Source organism: Pan paniscus, chromosome 14 (assembly GCF_029289425.2).
Source record: "Pan paniscus chromosome 14, NHGRI_mPanPan1-v2.0_pri, whole genome shotgun sequence".
Lineage (NCBI taxonomy): Eukaryota > Metazoa > Chordata > Mammalia > Primates > Hominidae > Pan > Pan paniscus.
In genome coordinates, this window is record NC_073263.2 from 97,572,498 (window position 1) to 97,599,477 (window position 26,980).

General features: G+C 39.2%; 1 protein-coding gene across 1 annotated transcript in view; it reads right to left on the bottom strand.

Annotated features, from left to right (window-relative positions):
• UGGT2 (UDP-glucose glycoprotein glucosyltransferase 2) overlaps positions 1 to 5,134 on the bottom strand; it is a 251,160-nt gene extending 246,026 nt beyond the window's left edge. Inside the window, exon 1 of the mRNA XM_003832030.4 lies at positions 2,614 to 5,134. Coding sequence (XP_003832078.1) covers positions 2,614 to 2,771 — 158 coding nt within the window. The 5' untranslated portion in view covers positions 2,772 to 5,134. The remainder of the gene's footprint in view (positions 1 to 2,613) is intronic.
• Between the last annotated feature and the right edge of the window lie 21,846 nt (positions 5,135 to 26,980).

The window sequence follows — 26,980 nt, forward strand, 5'->3', positions numbered from 1 at the left end:
AACAGGCAACCTACAGAATTGAAGAAAATTTTTGCAATCTACCCATCTGACAAAGGGCTAATATCCAGAATCTACAAAGAACTTAAACAAATTTACAAGAAAAAAATTCAAACAACCCCATCAAAAAGTGGGGGAAGGATATGAACAGACACTTCTCAAAAGAAGACATTTATGAAACCAACAGACACATGAAAAAATTCTCATCATCACTTGCCATCAGAGAAATGCAAATCAAAACCACAATGAGATACCATCTCACACCAGTTAGAATGGCGATCATTAAAAAGTCAGGAAACAACAGGTGCTGGAGAGGATGTGGAGAAATAGGAACACTTTTACACTGTTGGTGGGACTGTAAACTAGTTCAACCATTGTGGAAGACAGTGTGGTGATTCCTCAAGGATGTAGGACTAGAAATACCATTTGACCCAGCCATCCCGTTACTGGGTATATACCCAAAGGATTATAAATCATGCTGCTATAAAGACACATGCACACATATGGTTATTGCAGCACTATTCACAATAGCAAAGACTTGGAACCAACCCAAATGTCCGTCAATGATAGACTGGATTAAGAAAATGTGGCACATATACACCACGGAATACTATGCAGCCATAAAAAAGGATGAGTTCATGTCCTTTGTAGGGACATGCATGAAGCTGGAAACCATCATTCTCAGCAAACTATCACAAGGATAGAAAACCAAACACCGCATGTTCTCACTCATAGGTGGGAACTGAACAATGAGAACACTTGGACACACAATGGGGAACATCACACACCAGGGCCTGTCGTGGGGTTGGGGGAGGGGGTGATAGCATTAGGAGATATACCTAATGTAAATGATGAGTTAATGGGTGCAGCACACCAACATGGCACATGTATATCTATGTACCTGCACGTTGTGCACATGTACCCTAGAACTTAAAGTATAATAATAAAAAAAAATAGCTGGGACTTAAACTAAAGAGCTTTTGCACGGCAAAAGGAATAGTCAGCAGAGTAAACAGACAACCCACAAAATGGAAGAAAATCTTCACAATCTATACATCTGAAAAAGGATTAATATCCAGAATCTACAAGGAACCCAAATCAGCAGGAAAAAAAAAAAAACAGTCCCATCAAAAAGTGGGCTAAGGACATGAATAGACGATTCACAAAAGATATATAAATGGCTAACATGAAAAAATGCTCAACATACTAATGATCAGGGAAACACAAATCAAAACCACAATGCGATACCACCTTACTCCTGCAAGAATGGCCATAATAAAAAAATAAAAATAAATAATAGATGTTGGCGTGGATGCAGCGAACAGGGAACACTTCTACACTGCTGGTGGGAATGTAAACTAGTATAACCACTATGGAAAACAGTGTGGGGAGTCCTCAAAGTACTAAGAGTAGATCTACCATTTGATCCAGCAATCCCACTACTAGGTATCTACCCAGAGGAAAAGAAGTCATGAAAAAGATAGTTGCACAAGTATGTTTATAGCAGCACAATTCACAAGTGCAAAAATGTGGAACCAATCCAAATACCCATCAATCAACGAGTGGATAAACTGTGGCATATATATGATGGAACACTACTCAGCCATAAAAAGGAATCAATTAATGGCATTCACAGCAACCTGGATGAGATTAGAGACTATTATTCTAAGTAAGTCAGGAATGGAAAACCAAATATAGTATGTTCTCACTGATATGTGGGAACTAAGCTATGAGATGCAAAGGCATAAGATTGACACAATGGACTTTGGGGACTCGGGGGAAAGGTTGAGAAGGGAGTGAGGGATAAAAGACCACAAATTGGGTGCAGTGTATATACTGATGGGGTGATGGGTGTACCAAAATCTCAGAAATCACCACTAAAGAACTTACTCATGTAACCAAACACCACCTGTTCCCCAATAAACTATAGAAATGAAAAAAAAATGAACTTTTAGCATCAAATACATGAACTTATGTGGAGTCATGGAGTCTCTTTTTAGGGACACACACTGTTGCTGTGGTGAACAGCCATTAAGTCATTGGTGTAAAACTTCATTTTTGCTAAGAGAAAGAACTTTCTAATTTTACTCAACTAGAATACTAAAGGGCAAAATGCAATAGCTACAAGTTTTGTTCTGCAGAGTAAATGACAGGTCATGAACTAATTCCGTTGGAAGAGATACAGGAAAAATATTACCTTGCAGGAAGCTGCCCTCCCCATAGTAAGCCTAGGAGCTGATGGTATGATGTCATCATTACGAAACTAGGTACTTTAAGCACTGTCTGAACAGAACTGCCTACCCCAGTACAAGCTCTTGCGTTAAGTGCCACGCGTAAATGCTAATACATCCCAACATATTAAAGCAGAGCAGGGAAGCTTTAAAAATCGTAGGTAAAGTAAGACTGAGGGGGAAAGGAACTGCAAGTGAGTGCTGCACGGGAACCGAGAAGCCGCCCCGGGTCGGGAAGGAAGGAGGTGGTGATGCTCAGGGCCAGAGCGGGGGCGTCTGGAGAACCCGGGTGGGAGCCAGACACCCGCTGCGAGCACGAAGAAAGCGCGGCTGAGGGTGGCAGCGCGCCCACACCCGCCCGGACGAGGGCCCGGCCCGCACCCACCTTGCCTCCAGCAGCAGCGGGGTCTCGGGCCACTTCGCGGCCAAGTGGGCCGTCACCGACTTGGACGCGGCGACCGTCCCGGAGCCGAGCTGCGAAAGCCACAGCGCTGTGGAGCCTAGTAGCAGCCGCACCACGTTCGTGGCTTTCGCTGGCGCCATGGCACGGAGAGAAAAGCGCGAGTCCCTCGGACCCGGTACCCACAGTCTGTGGCCGCCACGCTTCGGCCGGCTCTTCCCGGTGCGCGGCTGCCCACTTCCGGTGGGGGGAGCTCGAGTCCGTTACCGGGTGCCGGGTCCAGGCCGGCGCATGCGTGTCCCGCTCCGGTGCGGTTTAGTGGGTGCGGCCTGGAGAGCCCAAGCCAGCCGGACACTGGGCCACGTCGGAGCTGCCGGGGCGGCGCCGGGTTGCTGAGCGGCGTCACAGATGCTCCCGCGGGTCCGCTCCCGCGGGTCCATTCCCAGGACTTTGGGTTCTCGGACAGGCCTTAGGACACGGGGCGGGAAGCTGGCTCTCCAGACCGAACTAGGGCTCTGGAGTTGCCAAAATCTGGAAGCAAAGTCAGGACCACTTGCATATTGTCCACCTTTTACATAGGAGGAAAATAAGGCCAGTAAAAGTTGAAGTCCCCACCTCACGCAGTTCTCAAGTGTTACTACAGGTTGGAATCACCTGGGAGAGCTTTTAGAAGGCCGCCGCCAAGGCCACGCCCCGTACCTGAGAATCTCGGGAGGGGGGGGTGAGATGCGGCATCAATAGTATTAGTTAAAATCCGCAGGTGATTCCAGTGTCCAATCATGTTAGGAACCCGTGACTTACGGGTGGCTGTCAAACTTTAACCACTTGCTTGTTAAAACACTGCAGAGTGGTGGGCCTCCCCACAGTGTTTCGGATTCAGTAGATCCCTTGCGGGGGCCGAGAACTTGCATTTTATTTCTCCCAAGTTCTCAGATAATACTAGTGGCTAGAAATCACACTGGAGCCTTTTCCATTGGAAGTTGTGGTCCAGGGTAGGCTTCAGCTGTGAGCTCAATGGAAATGCAGAAGCTCAGGCCCCGCCCCAGACCTAATGAATCAAGATCTCCAATTTAACGGGAACCACAGGTGATTCCTATGCACAGGAAAGGTGGAGAAGAGTGATTTAGAGGATTACATTTAAAAGTGCACAGAAAAGTGCCAATAAGCCTGAGCATGGTGGCTCACGCCTGTAGTCCCAGCACTTTGGAAGGTCGAGGCGGGAAGGTAGCTTAAGCCGAGGAGGTCGAGGCTGCAGAGAACGGTGATTGCGCCACTGCCCTCCAACCTGGGCGATAGAGGGAGACCGTGTCTCAAACAAACAAACAAACAAACAAAACGCCAATACGTGATAGTTGTTTTGTCAGAGTAAAATACATGGTAAAATAGTTTAGCGGATGCACGGATTCATTGCTTTTTTTTCTCTCCTGTTACTCCTTTGCCCTGCAGGGAAGCTGGATCTCTTGAAGTTGCGGAAACATAGTCATTCCCTTTTTTCGTTTCATTTGCTTAGTCAGTACCCTTCCTTAGAAAACCCTTTTCCGCTAAGCAATTCCACTAATTTCCAGAATAATTTCTCACTTCCAAAGTTTAGCCTTCATTTCCTGATTTATCCTACTTGGTATGATCTATCCTTACTTTAAATTTCCTCTTTATTGTAACTGCCATATAGCACTTAAGTTCTCACTTTAATACTTGAGTACGCTACTTACTTATTTCTCCTGTGAGAGATAGTATATTCCCCCAGAATTCATGCCTTGTTCATCTTTGGCATTCCTTGCAGTACCTAGCACAATACTTCACATTCACATGTTTTTTGGGGACTCCATGAAGATTGAAGAACCCTGCTTTATGGAAAGAAGGTAGAAAGCTAAGGCAAATGCACTTCATTTCTATCCATAGTGTATACGAGAAAAATACATTACGAATCTTTCACAATTATTTGCTTTAATTAACTCCCCATTTCCACTCATATTTAGACCGAAATTTTTATTGCGATTGTGGGATTAAGGAAATAAAATATTGACAGTGAATGTCTTACATGTCAGCATATCCAATGGACTGCAAATCTTTAAGAAATAATTGGCCATATAAAAGGCACATTAAAGGACACTAATAAAATGTATATTAGTAAAAATTTCACTATATGTGAGTTCAGAATAGTGAGAATGCTCATTTCTCTTTTAAAGAGAATAAAATTAATCTAATCCAGGCCATCTGTGAATATATTTGTTATACATTTTATCTTACATGGTGTTCTCCTAGAAATTTTAATTTGAAACATTCCTCAGAATGATGATCCCCAAGCTTGTTTCCCCATCTACAGAGCAAAAGGATAAGACAATGTGATATTTAAGATTCCTTCTATATGTGATTCCTATGTGCAGATAAAAAAAAACAAAAATGCAAAAATTGAGTAAATTAGCAAAGTCCACTCAAGTCAGTGGAGTAGCAAAGTATTTTAAAATCCACTATCAATAACCCTTTGGCACAGATTGGCTTTGAACTAGGGACCTAACTCTACCTAAGTCTTTTTAGCAAAATACAATACAAAAGTTATTCACTGCAGGATAAAAGGAATGAAAATTGATGAAGGTAGCAGTTTCTATCATATGTGGAAGAAGTGATTAATGAGTGCTTTATAATAAGAATCTTGTGTTTAACAGAATAAATCATCTTGAATTTAATGATATGTATTTAATGATAATAATGGCATGACATGAGTATAAAGTTACTGCCAAATTATTGCATTATATAATAAAATTTTAATTTTCTAAGCCTACATAAAATCCAGTAGGTGAACTCACTTTTAAAAGTATTATTCTGTAGGTTTTCCAGATTTCCCTTATAAGAAAGACTCTATTCTCCTATTCTCGTTTTATTATTAAAAGATCTTTTGTCCTGGCGTGGTGGCTCATGCTTGTAATCCCAGCACTTTGGGAGGCCGAGGCAGGTGGATCGCGTGTGGTGAGGAGTTTGAGACCAGCCTGGCCAACATTGTGAAACCTCATCTCTACTAAAAACATGAAAATTAGCAGGGTGTGATGACAGGTGCCTGTAATCTCAGCTACTCAGGAGGCTGAGGCAGGAGAATCACTTGAGCCCAGGATGCAGAGGTTGCACTGAGCCGAGATTGCACCACTGCACTCCGGCCTGGGCAACAGATGGGACTCCATCTCAAAAATAAATAAATTAAATTAAAGATCTTTTTCTTTTTCTTTTCCTTTTTTTCTTTTTTGATATAGAGTCTCTCTCTGTCACCCAGGGTGGAGTTTTTTTTGTTTTTTTTTTGATATAGAGTCTCTGTCGCCCAGGTTGGAGTGTAGTGGTTCTCTTGAGTAGCTGGGACCACAGGCACATGCCGCCATGCCTGGCTAATTTTTTGTATTTTCTGTAGACGTGGAGTTTCACCATGTTGCCCAGGTTGGTCTTGAACACCTGGGCTCAAGCGATCTGTGCACCCCTGCCTTTCAAAGTGTCGGGATTACAGACATGAGCCACCGTGCCTGGATATTATTTAAATATCTTAAATACACAAAAGTTTTCTACTCATTCCAGTTGGGAAAAATTTAGAGACTTATGTAATTTGTTATATCACTATTCCCTAGACAAGATTATACCAAAATCATAATCAAACGAGTATGGTTTAGGTTTTTTATGTTTAATTTTAAGCTTAACTCTTTATAGCTTTTTTTTAAAATTTAAGGGTCTGCAAGTTTGATATTTACAGGTTTAGGTTTTTCGTGTTTAGTTTTAAGCTTAACTCTTTATAGCTTTTTTTTAAAATTTAAGGGTCTGCAAGTTTGATATTTACAGGTTTACATATTTTATTTAAGATAGATAATAAATGCCTCACAAATGTCTAATCCCAGTATGTTTGATGAATTTTTTTAGTGGAGCTTTTTACTACAGTGGCTTTCAAATAGCAAATAAAGGATGTGAAATATATAATTTTTAAATTAATCATTTTGGATGATGTAAGAACTTGAGATTTGCTATTTAACAACAACCATCTATACTTATATGGTTAAATCGAAGTATTTTTAATGGTGGTAAAATACACATAAAATTTACCATTTTAACCATTTTTAAGTGTACAGCTCAATAGTGTGAAGTATATTCACATTGTTGTGCAACCAGTCTCCAGAACTTTTTCATCTTGCAAAACTGAAACTCTGCACCCACTAAACAAAAATGCTCCATTCTCTCTCCAGCCCCTGGCAACTACCATTCTACTTTCAATTTTTATGAATTTGACTACTCTAGATACTCATACAAGGAGAATCATACAGTATTTGTCCTTTTGTGGCCATCTTATTTCACTTGGCATTATGTCCTTAAGGTTTATCTGTGTTTGTACCATGTGTGAGAATTTCCTTCCCTTTTAAGGCTGAATAATATTCCACTCTCTGTATATACAACATATTGCTTATCCATTCATCTGTCCATGGACACTTGGGTTGCTTCCACATTTTAGCTATTGTAAATAATGTTGCTATGAACATAGGTGTATAAATACCTCCTGGGGATCTCACTTTCAATTATTTTGGATAATCTACCCAGAAGTAGAATTACTGGATCACATGGTAATTCTACTTTTAATTTTTTTTTTTTTTTTTTTTTTTTTTGTATATGTTCTTTTTTTTTTTTTTTTTTCTTTTTTATTGATCATTCTTGGGTGTTTCTCGCAGAGGGGGATTTGGCAGGGTCACAGGACAATAGTGGAGGGAAGGTCAGCAGATAAACAAGTGAACAAAGTTCTCTGGTTTTCCTAGGCAGAGGACCCTGCGGCCTTCCGCAGTGTTTGTGTCCCTGGGTACTTGAGATTAGGGAGTGGTGATGACTCTTAACGAACATGCTGCCTTCAAGCATCTGTTTAACAAAGCACATCTTGTACCGCCCTTAATCCATTCAACCCTGAGTGGATAACTTTTAATTTTTTGAGGAGCCACCATACTGTTTTCTGCAGTTTACATTCCTACCAACAGGGCACAAGTGTTCCAATTTTTTCATATCCTCCCCAACACTTATTTTCTCTGTGTGTGTGTGTGTGTGTGTGTGTGTGTGTGTGTTTAATAGCAGCTATCCTAATGGGGATGAGGTGACATCTCATGTGGTTTTGATTTGCATTTTCCTAATTGGTCAAAGTATTTTTGAAACACAAGTTTTGGAACTCATTTCAGAGCCAATTTCTGAGCTGCTCAAGATAATAATTTCCATAATTATATAAATGCAAGACAATTTCCTTTGTTTTCTGTCCATGTTTCACTGAATATATTGCTTAAAAGGTTGACTTGGGCCAACAGTATCAGTACCTCCAAAAAAGTAGCTTAAACTAGTAAGAGACTCCATTTTCTTTCTCATAAGCCTGGAAATAAGCAGTCTAGAGCTTCTATGGCAGCTAATGGTGTCCAGTCTTTTGTGTCTATCTGCCATTTTGATGTGTGGATTTTAATTCATCATCACAGATGGCTTCTGTGTCTCCAGGTATCATTTACATAATCCTGGCAAGTGGAAGGTGAAAGAGCAAGGGCAAAAGGCAAAACCTGGATGTCAATTGAATTGGTTATATTTAGTAAACTTTCCCAGAAGCCCTATCAAATAACTGCCCCGATGGCGTATTAATCAGTTCTCAACCAGTTCTCTGCCCTGTGGTCATTCTTTGCACAATGAGAGGCTGAGAAACGTAATTTTATAGCTGGGCATACTTTCTTCCTCAAGAAAATTAGAGTTCTGTTACTATGGAATTGGAGAGTGAAGTGTGTTATATAGACTCCTGGCTGTGTTTGCTAAACCCATGTATTCTTTCTACTTTCCACATCTCATTTTGAGGCAATGGGTTGGCCTGGAAACCAGGAATAGTGAAATTCTAGAAGTCAGAGGACAATTTGTAGAACAATATTAGGAAACAGATTGTCTACTGTTAGGAAGTATCTTCTAGCCTAATGTAAGTACAATAATATGGCTTTCATCGGTTGAAGAAAGCAAATGCTAATCATTTGAAAGTCAAATTGCAATAAAAGTGCCTTTATTTCAAAAATACTATAATTCAAATGTAACAAAATATAAAAATTTAGGGTTGAATTATTGTCTCGAATCTGTTATATTTGCAGCTGGAAGTGCTAAAAATCACTTTGTCTAAAATTAGTTGTATCAAGTATCATGAGCCAAGAAAATTTACGTCATTTGTGTAATTTTGGTTTAAAAATCCTCTTGACCTAGCAACTGATCTTAATATAATCAAATAATAACTTGTTTCATTTCAAAAGTCAAAATTTGATTATTCTTGCCTAGCTGAAGAAAGACCAGAGAAATTCATTCTTCCCATTTACTTATTCATCTCCTTCTGAGTGCATATTTCAGCTCCAGAATTAAGAAGGGAAGATTCTGGAAAAGAGAGAAAGAAGCATGGAGGCACCACATCAGATGGAGAATTTATTTTTTTGTTTTATGTGTTATGTCAGATGGAGATATTGAGGTATAGGCAGAGAAATGGAGAGAAAGTGCAACCAAGTTTTACAGTGTTAGCAGACTTGGTAAACCTTTTATTCATTTTCATTTTTGTCTCCATTCCACTTTAGACTCAGTATAGTTCTTTATTCTCTTTTTTCTTCTCATTTCCTTTCTATGAGTCATCTGATATCATTTATTTTTAATTTAGTGTGAATGTATTTCAGAACCTAAACTGGAGTTGCCAGAGTACTATTTGAAAGAGCTGTGTGTTCTGTTCGAAGGTCATTCAGTACTCCCACTTGCAGCTACACTGGAAGAAAGAGGGACCTGGAGCATGACCTAAGACAGCACAGGTTACTCTGCTTAACAACAGAATCCTGTTTTATCTGTGCTGTCTTCTACACTCTTTTACTTGTAGTTCAAACTTCTTTCCTCACATCAACACCTTTAGCTCAGCAGCCTGGCTTCCTCCTCCCAAGCTGGAGCATCACCCATTTACACTAGCCTTTTGGTCTCACACCTCAGATATTTTTTTATTTTCTATCATTTGGCATCCAGAACATCTGGGACTGAACCTTCTAAGGAGAGGTGGGCTGCATATGGACGCACTTCTCAGAAACATCCCGGAGGAAGCTACGAAAAAGGCAAATAGGAATCAGAGGCTACATATGACTGGGTAGAGAAAAAATGTCCTGAAATTTGACTACTGGGGAGCTGGGTTCAGGACTTATGCATTTTAGTGCATCATATTAATATGTGAATCTAATAAAGATTAAACTGCAAATGTGGGCACTTCATAGATACTAAAAATCAACAAAGAGAGGATAAAAACTAAGAACAATTGCACTGATTGAGATGAACTTCTCACTGTTTTTTTAATTCCTTGTAAATGCATCACAGGAAGTATATGCAAAACTATATTAAATAAATAATATGTATAAAATGCCTTGTACATGCCAAGTGTATGAAAGGCACTCAAAACTGCAAATATAGGCCGGGCGTGGTGGCTGTCTGGGAGCACTTTGGGAGGCCAAGGTGAGAGGATTGCTTGAGCCCAGGAGTTCAAGACCAGCCTGGGCAACATAGTGAGACCCCATCTCTACACATAGTAATAATAATAGTAATAATTAGTTTGGTGTGGTTGCAAGCACCTGTAGTTGCAGCAACTTGTGAGGCTGAGGTGGGAGAATGGGGTTTATGACCTCACTGAGCTTATGAGGTCAAGGCTTGAGTGAGCCATGATTGCAACACTGAACTTCAGCCTGGGCGAGAGAGTGAGACGCTGTCTCAAAAAAAAAAGTGCAAATATATAATTAATTATATATTATCATATAATTATAATTATATATGCATTATATAATAAGCATTTGATGAAACTATTAATTAATAGGTGTTTTATAAGATTATCTTTAAGGTTCATATTGTTATAACTTTAGTGTCCATGTAGCAGAGTTTTCTATTCATAAATTTTCCAAACTGGTGGGAACACATTGGTGTGGTTTTTTTTTTTTTTTATTAAATCCTACTGATAATTATAAACCATATTTTCATCTAAAATTTATGTTCCAAGTTCCTATAATTCAAAATGTGAGAATAATTTCTGCCATTGATTCTGAAGGTGTCTCTTTCCTACCAGTTTCTCGGCTGTTTTGTCTGGATTCATATTTAAGCATTTGGCTTTCATTTTTATCTCTAATTCATCCAGGCTGGAAGAGTTGAACAGTAATACCAGCTGGCATAGAGTTGAGCCTGTATCAGCATATTGATGTTCCTGCATCAGCATATTGATGCTAGTGACACCAAAATGTTATTCTGTGTCACTAAACTGCCTCACATAGGCATTAAACAAGTGTGGTGACAAAAGAGAGCTGACAGTAATCATCCCCAGAATGGATGAACCGTTGCCCATTGGAAGAGAAAACGTTTCACAGTGAGTTGGTGCATTATCACAATGACATGAAACAAATCAATATATCCCAACTATCAATAATAAATAAGAGTAAGTATGTGACATTCTGCTAGTAGTTGATGATTAACTGTTGAGACTGTGACACTTTTGGTTCTGAACATAATTAAAAACAAAAGTCACCATGATAAAGATGCTTAGAAAAAACTGCAGCTGCTGCTCAATCCTGATGTGAAGAATAACTAGATAATCAAGTATTTTTTTAATTTAATTAACTTTTTAGTGAAAGAAAAACATATATACAGAAAAGCTCCCACATCATACTTGTACAGCTCAATGAATTTTTTACACAGGTATGACATTTGTGTAACCTCTACCCAGCTAAATGAATAGTACATATTGGTAGCACTTCTCTTGCCTCCTAACGGTCATTATTCACATCTTTCTCCCCAAAGCTAATTCATTAGCTTTCATTCATTCATTGACTAACCAGAGCTCTCACATAATCAATTAATTTTATCTGTATTGTGAATCATAATTCTGTGCTACTTTTGAGAGTGGTTTAAAGTGGGGAGTGCACTGCCAGACACATGTGATAGATTATTCTACAGCAATACGAAGAAGAAGCTTGAGCCCCAAAGACCAGGTAAAAGATGATTAAAATAGTGTGGGTAAGACAGGATGAGGAGTCAACAAAGAAATAGCAATAGGATTTGTAAAGAAGAAACGAAAAAGAGCCTGAATAGCCAAAGGAATCCTGAGCAAAAAGAACAAAGCTAGAGGCATCATATTACCTCACTTTAAAATTACCTGATATCACAACGCTGTAGAAACCAAATCAGCATGGCACTGATATAAAAATGGACACTTAGACCAATGGAACAGAACAGAGAACCAAGATATAAAGCCACATATGTACAGCCAATTAATCTTTGATAAAGCCAACACAAACTTACATTGGGGAAAGGACACTCACTTCAATAAATGGTGCTGGGAAAACTGGATAGCCACATTCAGAAGAGTAAAACTGGACCCCTATATCTTACCATATACAAAAATCAACTCGAAATACAGACTTAAATGTAAGACCCAAAACTATAAAAATATTAAAAGAATATAAGCCAGGCAAAAAGGTAAATATCACATGTTCTCACTTATATGTGGGAGCTAAAAAATTTCAACACATGGAGGCAGAGAGTGAAAAAATAGATAACAGAGACTAGGAAGGGTGAGCAGGGGAAGGAGAAAGGATGAAGAGAAGCAGGTTAAAGGGTACAAACATATAGTAAGACAAAAGGAATAAATTCAATGTCTGATAGCAGAGTAGGATGCCTATAGTTAACAAAACTATAAAATCTATTGTACGTGAGTGATGGATACCCTGAATTTCCTAAACTTGATCACTACTGTTAGTAGTGTAACATATTTTCTCATGTAACATATTTTCTCATGTATCCCATAAACTTGCACAAATAAAAAAATAAAATACATAAAAAAAAGAAACAAACATGCATGTCTGATTTGTATAGAGCATGAGGGATCCAGGTTGACTTATAGGTTTCTAGCTGTGACAACTGCATGGGTGTAGTTCCATTCACTGAAAGAATGGAGCAGGTTTTAGGGGTAAAAAGGTGAGTTCAGAGTGAACATACTGAGTTTGAAGTGCAAGGTGGCATGGAGATGGGTTATTTAAGATATTAGGAAGTCAGAATGTAAAATATTTGTTGATTGAATATCTGGGGGAAGAGCTCAGTAAATAAATAAAGGTGTGAGTGATGGTCCTCAGGACTCTGGCTTGGGCAAGTTGGTGAAGGATACAGGCATTCACTGAGCTAGGGGAACTGATAAGTTTTGTGCATACTAAGTTTGAGGCATCTGTTGGGAGCCATCCAAATAGGAATAGGTTATGGATAACTGGATATATGAGTCTGGGCTCAAAACATGGATTTTTTGGAGAATATAAAGTAAAATGAGATATTTAAAGGCACTCTGGAAAGTATGGCCTGCTCCAACTATTAGTTGCTATTCTTTTTGTTGACTCAGTTTGAAAAAGCCCCGATAGTGATATCCAGCTAGTTCATTATTAATTGCTGGAAAAGAAACATCATTTGTGGTTTTGTGGAGGTAAAAGAAGACATCAACGCTTTGCCACTGATGACAATGGCATCATGCCAGTCTTAGAAATCATTTCAGATAGTGTTCATCAGAAACCATTCACCTAAACTTTAACTGTGAGGCAATTAACTTCTGTAGGAAAGGAATGTTAATTTATTCTTTAAAATTGGTTACTATCAATTGTGGCACGAAAAAAATGCTTTTAATTGCATAAATAATTGGTGAGAACTGAGGTATGGAACCAAGGCAAGATAGGAGGGGCACAAACTTGAAGATGAATGATAAACTGGACAAGAGAAATCAATGATTCATTCAATCAGTTGTAATGCATATTCATCAGGCACTACACTAAGTATTGGGGATGCCAAATATAAATATATCTCTTCTTTTGGGGTCCCTATAGATGAATATGGGGACAAATGTACAATAATTATTATGGAAAAAATGTTAATTTTGATAATGAAGATATAAGAAACACTCAATAGCAGAATAGGGGAAAGGAGTACTTAATACTCTCAGTAAGGAATGCTTCACAGATAAAATGGTATGAAATAGGAATTGAGGGATGAGTTGAAAATCAACTGGCAGGAAAATTGATGAGACTTCCACTAGCCAAATTTATGATAATTTGAAATAAAAGATGATGGTACTTAATTATAGCACATTGAATTAAAAATATGCACAGATCCATAGTAATAGTTATGAAAGAAATAAAGAAAGAGGGGGTAGGGTGCAGTGGTTCATGCCTATAATCTCAGCACTTTAGGAGGCTTAGAAGTTTGAGACCACACTGGGCAACATGGTATGACCCTGTCTCTATAAAAAAATTTGAAATTAGCCAGGCATGGTGGCACATACATGTAGCCCGAGCTACTCAATAATCTGAGGTAAAAGGATCACTTGAACCCAGGAGTTTGAGATGGTAGTGAGCCACTGCTCTCCAGCCTGAGTAACAGGGCAAGACCTTGTCTCAAAAAAAAAAAGAAAAAGAAAAAGAAAAAGAAAGAAAGAAAGAAAGAAGGAAGGAAGGAAGGAAGGAAAGAAAGAAGAGAAAGAAGGAAAGAAAGAAAGGAAGGAAGGTGCATTTACATAATGAGTGTGGTTGTATTTAGCTTTTAGTTTATTTGGCACTGCTGTCACACCTGCCCTGTCACATTGTCTAGGTCCTGGATCACTCTAGATTTGGGTGTAATATGGAGCCACCTCCACTGTGTGCTACAAGGGTTCATTCATTCAACATTTAATTTGTCCCCTGCTACAAGTCCTGAGCAAGCCAATGGGGAATCAATGATACATCAACAAACCAAGCAATCAAACCAAATGAAAAACAAATACAAAATCCCTGCCTTTAAGGAGTACAGTTCATTCAGGGTGAAAGATAAATGGCCAGTGATAAAAATGACATGATAACTGATGAAACAAATGTGCTCACAGAGCCATTTCTCCAAGACTCCACCAAAACAAGTGTCAGGAAGCCAGGAGAGAGCTAAAAGAAATTACAGGGAAGTTACCAGAATTCTGAAGAAGTTGTATTGTCATTTCCACCAAAACAAGCAGCACCTTTTTTTTGGTCTTTGTGATTATATTAGAGTTCTCTGGAGAAACAAAACAGGTAGGATATATGATATAGATAAAGGAATTTATTATGGAAATTGGCTTATGTGACTATGGAGACTGAGAAGTCCTGTAATCTGTAAACTGGAGAACTAGGAAAGATGGTGATAAAACTCTTAATCTGAAGCCAAAGGCTTGATAATTTGGGGGTCTACTGGTGTAAGTTCTTGGGTCCGAAGGGCTCACAAAGGGGAGCTCCAGTGTCCAAGGCAGAAGAAGGTTGGTGTCTCAACCCAAGAAGAGAGTGTTTTCATCCTTCCTCTGCCTTTTTGTAGCAGCGAGTGGGCCCTCATGGGATTGGATGATGCCTGCCCACATTGGAGAGAGTGATCTTCCTTACTCAGTCTGTTCATTCAAATGCCAATCTCTTCCAGAAACACCTCCACAAACATACTCAGAAAAAATGTCTTACCAGATATTGTGGCATCCCTTAAAACCCTCAAGTTGATGCATAAAATAAACTATCACAGTGATCTTAAAGGGATACTATCTCAGGAATAAGATAGTGTCCTAAGCAGTCCTTTTCATGCTCATGCTTCCTGTTTTACCAGTCCAGACTCTTGATGCCTCCCTGCTCTCCCTGTCCTGACATCAGAACTTCTTGGACCTTAGACCACTGTCAATGTTGGCATGTGTGATTATGACAAGGTCATTTTAAGGCCCTCTGAGTTACCTTATATTGTTAGAGCCCATGCCGGACTCCAAATCTGTGTTCATTGTGCTACCATAATGTGCTTAACATATCACCAGAGAGTAATCTCTCTTAACAGACACCTTCAGACTTTCTGTTCTTACTGAAGGAGACAGTTCTTTCCTTAACTTTCTGTAGATGGCTCTCTCATGCCATGTATAAATGGAACCTACATCAGACTCAAGCAAAAACAAACAGTAACATCATTCTCCATTTGCTGCTATTAAATGCACCACTGCAATTTCTGGGTATAGAATTTTCAGGGAGTTTAGGAAAGACATTTCCTAAGTTCTAGTATTATATTCAGCTTTAACCAAATTGGGAATGAAGCTCATACCCCTATTAAAGTCAAATCCTTACGTATTTCCAAGGCAGTAAAACAAAACACAAAAACTCACTAATAGCTAAAACCAAACATTATCAGGCAATCAGCATATTTGATTCAGGCTTTTGGAAATACAATAAATCACACTCTGATTATAGCATTTCAAATTGTAGACTAAAGAGTCCCTAATGAATTAAATACTATCTTCTAAAAGACATTGACTCTGTATACAACTTATCATTTTCATGATTTTAGACAGAGAATTTAAGTGACAGTCATTTAATCACTGAATTCATACAATCACTTATATTGAGCAGAACTATGGTGAACATGTAAAAGTTACTTTTCAACAATGCAAATGAACATCTTATATGTTTTTCCATTAGTTTGGATATGTAAAATTTTCTACTGAGGTGATTTACATGGGGTCATAATTATAAAACATGGAAGAAACAGCTTTAGAATCAAGGCAGAGTATAAAAGGCACACATGAATGTATATGTATAAAAATCTGCAGCCATAAGCTATCACACATATAATTAAAATGGATTTATTGCTTTTGGCTTTGATTTTTTTTCTCCCTGTTATTAAATACTTATAGGGATCCCTTGAGTTCAATTGTAATTACACATATACACACTATAATATTTCACATATATATACTACACATATAGTCTTTAAAGCTGAACTAATATAATAATATATATGCAAATTTAAATGTATAAAATTCAGGTAATTAAAAATTATGATTCCCTAAACAACATTAACTTACAGATAGTTATAAATCATGGCATTATGTGTTAGATTTATATTACAATATATATCTCTGGTAACGTGGATTTATGGTGTGTGTGTGAGTTTTTAAAATTTGTTGGCCAGAAATGGTGGCTCACATCTGTAATCCCAGCACTTTGGGAGGCTGAGGTGGGTAGATCATGAGATCAAGAGATCGAGACCATCCTGGACAGCATGGTAAAACCCTGTCTCTACTAAAAATACAAAAATTAGCTGGGTGTGGTGGTGCGTGCCTGTAGTCCCAGCTACTTGGGAGGCTGAGGCAGGAGAATCGCTTGAACCCAGGAGGCGGAGGTTGCAGTGAGCTGAGATTGTGCTACTGCACTCCAGCCTGAGCAACAGAGTGAGACTCTGTCTCAAAAAAAAAAAAAAAAAAAAAAAAGTTGTCATGGATCAGGCCAATCATTCTCTTCCCAAGGTCTCCTGCTAAGCAAAATAGCCCTAGATGATTGCATAAGTGTAAGTGGCTACTGTGATATCCCATGACCATGTTCCCTTGGCCATAGCAGAGATAAGGGATGGGTGGACACCCTACCCAAGTTTCCCTAATGTATAGACTTGTCAAGGGCCTGAATGGTGATTAGGGTTGAGAGCTTTGCACAAGAGAAGACTTGTCAACTCGTTATAAGAGTTATATTTTCACGGTGATTTTGAATGTGAGACTCAGAAAAAGCTGAGCAGTCCATAGTTATAATTATTTTTTTAAATATGAAAATAAAGAAGCTGTAGCATGTTAATAGGGGAATGTTGCAACAGAGATTCATAAAATCTTGTTCTCTGAGGTGGTAGCTAGGTAAGCCAGTTGCCAGAACTGGTTCTAAACACTCTTCCAGGTCAGTCTCTATTATGGATAAAACTGTATTCCCCAAAAAGATATGCTGAAGTTCTAAGCTCTAGTACCTGGTATCATATCGAACTTATTTGGAAATAGGGCCTTTGCAGATGTAATCAAATTAAAATGAGGTCATTAGGATAGGCTCTTACCTGATATGACTGGTGCCCATAATTATAAGAAGGGAGAAGAACATTGTATGAGTCGGTTTTCATGCTGCTGATAAAGACGTACCTGAGACTGGGCAATTTTCAAAAGAAAGAGGTTTAATTAGACTTACAGTTCCACATGGCTGCGGAGGCCTCACAATCATGGCGGAAGGCAAGGAGGAGCAAGTCACATCTTACGTGGTGGCGGCGGGCAAAAAGAGAGCTTGTTTGGGAAAACACCCCCTTATAATGACCATTAGATGTTATGAGACTGACTCACTATCACGAAAACAGCATGGGAAAGACCTGCCCCCATGATTCAATTACCTCCCTCCAGGTCCCTCCCACAACACGTGGGAATTCAAGATGAGATTTGGGTGGGGACACAGCCAAACCATATCAAACATGTGAAAACACAGACCCACCAGAGGAGGATGCCACATGGTGACGGAGGCAGTGATTGAAGTACTCCAGCTGCAAGCCAAGGAACACCAAGAATTGCCAAAACTAGGAAGAGGCAAGGAAGAGATTCCTCCTTACAGGTTTCAGGGGGAGTATGGCCTTACTGACTCCTTGATCCCTGACATCCAGCCTCCAGAACCAGGAGACAAATTTCTGTTGTTTTAGGCCATTCAGTGTTGGTACTTTGTTATGGTGGCCCTCAGGAACAAATATACTTTCGAAGAGTCAGCTCTGCCAAGTTTTCTGTTCTCTCAAGAGGACTGGTTGCCTGACTTCTGGATTCCCATGTGCCTAAGCTTCACATTCTTCTCCTTTCTGTGTGCCAGGAAATGAACTGACCCCATGTTCCTTGCAACCAAAATATCAGTATAAACTGGAACTAGGAGTGGGGCTATATGCACCAGAAGCTCACAGGAAATGAAGGACACGTGGAACTGGTTTTGGTGATGAGGCAGAGAAATGGGCAGGGGAATTCCCTTCACACCTGCAACAAAGTGCTTGTAGCCTGTACTTTGTGGTAATGGAAGAATTAATTAAGCCATAGCCTGTTGTCTCTAGATGCTGAGACAATATACTGACTAAAGCAAGAGTTTCAGGGCTTTTGTAACTCTGAAGATTAGGTCCAAAAGGCCTAATCTTTGGACCCTAGGATTGAAGGGTCAGCTAAATTCCTGACAGGTCCATATCTCCATGTGAATTTAGGGCATAATTGTCAGAGTTTGGAATTGTAATAATAAGAAAATCTGAGAAACAGGAGAGGTTAAGTGACTTGCTCAAGGTCACACCAATTTTATGTATATTTTGCCACAATTAAAACTACTAAAAATTTTAATAAAAGCATTCCACTTACTATGAGTCAGGCAAAAAAAGTTAATTATTTCAACTATAAAAGGATGTATTGAGGATTATACATGTGACTGTTGAAGGTTCACACTGGAACAATATTGGTACCAAAGGCCTCACATTCTTTTTCCTTTTCTCTCTCTCTCTCTTTTTTTTTTTTTTTTTTAACATGGAGACAGGGTCTCACTCTGTTGCCCAGACTGGAGTGCAGTGGTGCAATCTCAGCTCACTGCATCCTTGACCTCCCAGGCTCAAGCCATCCTCCTGCCTCAGCCTCCTGAGTAGCTGGGATTTCAGGAGCATGCCACACCCAGCTAATTTTTGTATATTTTGTAGATATGGGGTTTTGCCATGTTCCCCATGCTGTTCTCGAATTCGTGAGCTCAAGTGATCCACCTGCCTCGGCCTCCCAAACTGTTGAGATTACAGGCATGAGCCACCATGCCCGACCTCATATTCTTCATTGAATATTATCTGTTGGACCAGTGAAGGACTTGTCTTTATAGAAGTTTTGCTACTTTAATGTGAGTGTTTTGCTAAAATGTCCCACTAGGGAATGGGGCAAAAATTTAGGATAATCTAATCTTTATGATCCTTACAGAATGGTTCAAATGTGGAGAGTGCCTTACTGAATCTAAAACTTTGGAAATATTCATGGCATATGGAGGGGAAATACAGTTATAAAAGATGTAATGGGGCTGGGTGTGGTGGCTTATGCCTATATTCCAGTGCTTTGGGAGGCCAAGGCAGGAGGATTTCTTGAGCCAAAGAGTTTGAGGCCAGCCTTAGCAACATGCCAAAACCAGTCCCTACCAAAAAAAAAAAAAAAAAAAAATTAGCCAGATGTGGTGGCATGTGCCTGTAGTCCCAGCTAAGACTGGAGGACCACTTGAGCTCAGGAGTTCGAAGTTGCAGTGAACTATGATGGTGCCATTATACTCCAGCCCGGGTGACAGAGTAAGACCCTGTCTCTAAAAAAAATAAGTAACGGGACAGTGGTCAAGTACTTATTTGCTTTTTAAGACTTTGCTCACAAGAACACACACAATTCAGCTCTGTAGTATTTACCTCAAATATGCAGTCTCAGGAGAATCTAACTTTTCTGCATATATGTCCTTGATTCCACTCCTAGTTTTTCAATGGAAACTTCAAAACAAGGGTGGAAATCTTTAGTGTTATCCCATTGTGTCTCTGAATGGTTAAATAAAATTGAACATTAAACCTAAGCCTGCTTCCTGAATGAGGAAAAGGGAAGATAAAGGGTCCTCTGGACTTCTTTTGGCAGGTTAAAAATTACACCAATCTTTAACCACCCTCTTTTCTCATCCACACCAAACAAGCCAACAAGCAAACAAACACAAGTACTTGCCCAAAAAGTTCCTTTGCTGCTTTGAGCATCTTCCAACATTATGCAGAAATTAGTTCTACTCCACATACAAGTTTTTCACCTTCACCAAGAAAATGCAAATGTTGGGAGCGTGCTAATTGATCAAGGACTGGCAGGAGAGGGGAAGGCGGAGTAGACATTTTTCATACATCAACTCTCCTTATCATCTCAACCCTCACTGTGATATAGAGAGGGCTGTCTCCATTTTACGGAAGTGAAGATGTTTATTCACTCAGTCAAGATTACTCAGCTAGTGGTAGAGATTAGTTTTGTCTGACTCCAAGCTAGGTGCTTTCTCTAGCATATGACCTAGCCTCTCATTCTAAGAGACTGTTTGTTCATGGATTAAGTGATTTTTGCTTAAAATTTTCCACAACAATCTTGTTTTCTTCAGACCTTGCAACAGCTAAGATATCTTTTCTTAGATTAGTACATGCACACACTCATGTCATAAAGGTGATAAAAGTCAGCTACTTGGTGATTCCCAAGTTTCCTAGGTATCTTTGATATGCTTAATAAGTCAACTTCTGCCAACGAATGCTTTTTTAGGCAGAGCAACTGGATGAGAAATCTTTTAAAACAATGTTGATAACCAACAATGATAAGGCTTCCATTGAAGCTGTCTAAATTTTAATATTTTATATATATGTATATAATGCACATTCTTTGAATTTGGAAAACCATATTTCTAAGTGGATGTGTAGATTCTTTAATAAGCTGGTCTTAGAAAAAAAAGAATAGACTATTATTTAATTCACAAACATAATTTAAACTTTACTATTTTAGTTTTACAATTTCCAATTTCTCTTTTGCTTATTAATCAAAAACTGTTCTCTTTCTTGGCTTGGAGAAGATGATGCTAACAAAATGTAATGTAATTGTTTAGAGGTAATTTTCTCCAGAGATCTAGGAAGCTTAAGTAGTTGAGCTTCCTATTACTTTTTGCCCCCTGGGTTTTACATTAGTTCTGCACTGACTTGTCTGTGTATTTGTAAGAGTAAACGATTAGGTAGGAGAGGCTCCAGGGGACTGTTCTTGGCAGTAGCAGGTTGCGTTTAACTACCTTCTGCTTGCATGCACCTGATGATGTTGGTTATTAACAGAGTTTTTAGGAATCAATGACTACAATATCTCTTTGCTTAATAGGTGTACGCAAAGGAAAAAAAAATGTAATAACACTTACCTGCAGGTGCATTCTATGGTCTTAATCCAAGAAACAGAATTTTGTAGTGTTGTTGACAGCTGTTTTACTTGTTCCACATTTTCATTGCACAAGTTGAGCCATGAATATTCAAAATATAGTCTGCCTGACTGTGCTACCCATGGGAAAAATCAACAAGAAACGATGTACGTGGTAGAAAATAACGGCCAGCAAAGGCTATTGGAAATGGAGTGGTAGGAATAAAGCGTAAACAAACCAGAATGACGGTTGAGATCATTAGTGGAGGATTTTTGAAAATGAAAACATGTTGAAATGTTGAAGTCATCATATGAATGAATGTTGTTTGATACCTTGAGGAACCTGATGACCTCCAATTCCTCTACATTGTCTTACTGCTCCAGCTGGTATGGCTGAAGATTAAATAAAGTTTTGTGACTAGTTCAGAGAAAAATGTAAAGCATAAAGTTTTGTTTCCTTGCCCTACTATTTTTCTAGGGAAGGAGTTTCTTATTTTTCTTACCCTCTCTTTTCCTTATCTTTCTTTCTTTCCTTCCTTTTCTTTCCCTTCTCTACTTTTTTCTCCTCTCTCTTCTCTTTGTCTTCCTCCTCTTCTTTTTTTGGAAGCAATGAACTCTTCCTTGCTGCTGGGTGGGGAGAAAAACTGGAGAAATGGAAAGCCAGGTGGCCGTTCATGATAAACAGAAAAGGAGACATTCAGAAGGAAAAATCTAGTAGAGGGGTAGGAGGCTACAGAGGCAATGGCCAGCAGGGGCATAGGAGAAGGAAGAAGAGGGTAGGTTCATGCTGAGGGGCCTGCAGAAGTGTGGAGCTAAATGGTACATGGAACTTCCGAAGGAAAAGGGTGGTATAATAAGGATTTTAAGGAAGGGTTGCTATGGGATGCATGGTGTCATTCCCTTATCTGTAATTCCAACCAAATTATTGAAAAGGTCAGATTGCGTGTGTGTGTGTGTGTGTGTTACATCAACACATGTGGCTGGGCACTAGGTAAGAGAGAGCTGACCCACTGAGACACCCAAAGAAAAACAGTGTAAAAAAAATTTTAAAATAGGATTTACTCCCTTTATTTTCTTCTGTAGTCGAATGAGACCCACTCACTGCTTCCTGAATCTTGTTTGTCCCTTCTTACCTCCACACCCTTGTGCTTGCACACTCTCAATCTTAGTATCTGCCATCACCTCTGTTCCACGCTGCTGTCAAAATCCTACTAATCTTTCAAAGCTGAAATGCCACCTTTCCCTTTAGGCCTTCTCTGACTTCCTGGCTGGAATTTATTTTATTTTTAATTCCTATTCCTACACTTTGCTTCAATCACTGCCTTGTCTTACAGCCACATGGGTTAGTCTCCCTCTGCTAGAGTGTGGGAGCCCTTCCTAAACAGGGATCCTGTTCTACTCATTTCTGTGTCTCACCCAGATCCCTAGCAGAGGCTGAGTAAACATTAATGGAACATTAATGAAATAATGTGTGCTTGGATCATCAAATACAGTTTTTTAACCTGCATTTTCTCTTATAATTCATGAGTTATTTTTTATAAAGCTCTTTTGTAGGTAATATTTCCTTTCCATAGTATAACATTGAAAGGTAAACTTGGCAATACATTTTAACAGCTAATATCATTCTAAAACAAGCAAGATGAAAAAGTAATACAGAACTCCTTTAGATAATACTATTTACTTATTTATTTATTTTTTAGAGACAGGGTCTCACTCTGTCACCCATGCTGAAGTCCAGTGGCATGATCATAGCTCACCTTGAACTTCTGGGCTCAAGTGATCCTTCCCCCTCAGCCTCCGAAGTAGCTAGGACCATGGGCATGCACCATCAAACCCAGCTATTTTTTTTTTTTAAGTTTTTTTAGAGACAGGATTTTGCTTTGTTGCCCAGGCTGGTCACAAACTCCTGCCCTCAAGTGATCCTCCTGCCTTGGCCTCCCAAAGCACTGGGATTACAGGTGAGAATACTATTTATGATTTCAGTTACTAAATTACAACAGGTACTCCTCCATTTGGAAATGTATTTACAAAATAGAATTGTGTGGAAGTGAAAGACAGCACAACTGACAATCTGAAGGTTTTTTTTTTTAATGAGTGGAATGGGTCCATGCTGTTATCTTTGTCTAAAATTTAAAAAGAATTGTCAAATGCAAATTATTTAAGAATCAGGAAATGTAAGTAACCTGAGGTGGTAATTAGAGGTAGTTTACATACTTCCCTTACGAAAAGGATAGATACTTATACTTGTACACATTCTGTTTTCATATGGTCCCTGTGTCTCCTGGCAAGAGGTAAGAAGAGAAATTCAGATTTGAGACACTGCTTGGAGGAAATAATAGGATCCCAAAGAAAATGAATGATCAACAGCTACATATACTCACATAGTTAATCTCAAAAACATACTGATTAGTGAAAAGGCAAATCACAGAAGAATATATATAGGATGAGTCCCCTTACATAAAGTTAAAAAGCAGATAAAGCAATGTATTGTTGAGAGATGTATGCATAGTGTTAAAACCATAGAGAAATCAGAGAACGTTAACAAAAATTTTAAGAGGTGAACTTTATACCTCTGGAATGTAGAAGAAAGTATGAAAGGGAAGGGAAATTTAGGAGGAGCTAACAGGGTCCTATCCTTTCTTTCTTTCTTTCTTTTTCTTTCTCTCTCTCTCTCTCTCTTTCTCTCTTTCTTTCTTTCTTTCTTTTGAGAAGGAGTCTCACTCTGTTGCCCAGACTGGAGTGCAGTGGCACGATCTCGGCTCACTGCAACCTCCGCCTCCTGGGTTCAAACAATTCTCCTGCCTCAGCCTCCTGAGTAGCTGGGACTATAGACGCATGCCACCACACCTGGCTAACTTTTGTATTTTTAGTAGAGACAGAGTTTCACCATGTTGGCCAGGCTGGTCTCTAACTCTTGACCTCAGATGATCCTCCTGCCTTGGCCACCCAAAGTGCTGGGATTACAGGTGTGAGCCACCGCACCTGGCCACAATATTTTATTTCTTGAGCTGGGTGGTGGATTTTAAAACTCTACCTATGTGTTATGTACACTGTGTGTTTATGATATAATTAACGTTAAACAATAAATATACAGTTGTTCCTCAGTATCCATGGAAAATTGGTTCTAGAACCTCTTGTGGATACCATAATCCATGAACATTCAAATCCCTGACATAAAATGGCTGTAGAATTTGCATATAGCTAGGCACACCTTCCTGTACACGTTAAATCATCTCTAGATTACTTTTTTTTTGAGACAGAGTCTCGCTTTTGTCACCCAGGCTGGAGTGCAATGGCGCAATCTCGGCTCACTGCAACCTCTGCCTCCCAGGTTCAAGTGATTCTCCTGCCTCAGCCTCCCGAGTAGCTGGGACTACAGGCTGCCGCCAATGCACCTGGCTAATTTTTTGTATTTTTAGTAGAGATGGGGTTTCACCATGCTGGCCAGGCTCGTCTCGAACTCCTGACCTCAGATGATACACATGCCTCGGGCTCCCAAAGTGCTGGGATTACAGGTGTGAGCCACCACTTCTGGCCTACTTTTAATACCTAATATAATATAAATGGTATGGAAATAGTTGTTATATTGTATTGATTAGGAAATAATGAAAAAAATGTCTGCATATGTTCAGTACAGATGTAATATATTTTTGGAATATCTTCAAACCGAGATTGGTTGAATCCATGGATGCAGAACCCACAGATATTGAGCACTGACTGTGTATGGTAACTTCACAGCCTGTTGGAAAAGCCACCTATATATAGTATATGATAGAGAGCTGTGTCAAAGGTTATGCAAAACTACAAGATAAACATACCACTTTGGGGTATCATTTTTAATCCAAGAGATGTCGGCAAAACATCTTAAAATTAAAGCATTCTGGAATGTTTTACGAAATGAAACAAAGCATTGGCATGAAGTTTTTAAGATAAAATATGTACTGTTGCTATTTACACAAGCCATTTTAAGCTTGACCCCAGACAACTCGGGATGCTTATTTATTGCCCTTTGTAGTAATAGATAGTCTGGGGACAGAATTTGGGAAGCCCCAAGGAATTGAGGAGAGAGGTTCAGCCTGAGCCAACATGGAAAATAGACTCATGCCTTCCTTGTCGCAGAACACAGTAAAGGGGTACTACATATGACTATAACCTGGTAGCATATGGTGCTACACAAACTTGCTTCCTTTTGCTATTTTAGATAACACTGAGCAAATTCCTTTAGAAGAAAAATTCTTTGCTGAAATTGCTGTTATTCTTGGTGCCCCCTAGAGGTTATTGGGGATATGGTTAAAAAAAAATTGGTCTCTAGTCCTGAAGTGACGTTAGTACTAAGCCATTTCTAAAAGAGTAAGGGATTCTAGAGAGTTTATAGGGGCTGATGATATACCTAGGCACAAAGGGCCATCACAGAGGGATAGAGGACTTCAAGACACAACAAACAGGCCTCCTTAAAACTTAGGAAGGCTTTTTCAAACACCCTTGGATCCGTTGTCCATATATACAATGGCTGTCAGTTATCCAAAGGAAAATATCAGTCTCCCTAACATATGTACATCAAGATACAGTGAAAGTTGTCTCTCAAGGTAAGCAGGGCAAGGATATTCAGAAAGTCTAGATTTATCCATTCAGTAAACATTTATTGAGTGCCTACTGTATGCCAGATACCATGCTAGCCCATGGGGTTCCAGTGATGAGTAAAAGCATCATTGCTGACATTTGGAACATATGTCTAGTAAACAAGATGCACAGTAATCAAATAACATACAAACAAATGTATAATTGAAGAAAGCTAAAATGCTATGAAATGAAGGTACATGGTGCTAGAAGAGAATGTGCTACATAACAGAATAATTCAACATAGTAGTAGAAAGAATTAAAAAAAAAAAAAACACTTCCCCGAGTGAGTAACATTTGAGTTGATATCTGAAGGATGAGTAGAAATTCACTTGTTGAATTGTTGGGGGAGTCGTGCTTCCAGAGAGAAACAGCATATGCCAAGGTCTGTAGGCAGGAGGTAACATGCATGGTTCGTTTTAGAAAATCAAAGACCAGTGTGACTATAGTACAGAGAATGAGGAGAGCAAAGTGGGCATGGGAAGGGCCCTGAAAGCCATGTTCAAGACATGATTCATTCTCTTAAAAGCAATGAGAAGTCATTAAAGTATTGTAAACAGGGGAATGGCATGATCTGATACATGAAAATAATATTATGACTTCAAGGTGTAAGACACAAAGGCAGGGAGACCAGTTAGGGTGAATTGTGAGCCAAACCAGTGGATAATGGTAGCTTAGCTTATCATGCTAATGGAAATAAAAAATGTTTTGAAAAGTATTTAGAGGTAAAATCCACAGAACTTGAAAATGGATTGAAGATGAGCGGTGAGGAAGAAGAATTGTCAGGGATGACTCTTTGGTTTCTGGCTTAAGATGATTTTGCCATTGACTTGGGGCACTCATAAGAGAAAGATCAGGAATTTGGTTATAAACATGTTGAGTTGGCTCTATCAGTACAAGTACCAAACAGAGATATTGAGAGGGGAGCTGGCTACATGCAGGTACTTACATGAAGGGAGAAGTTTAGGCTGGGGATAGGAAGGTCTG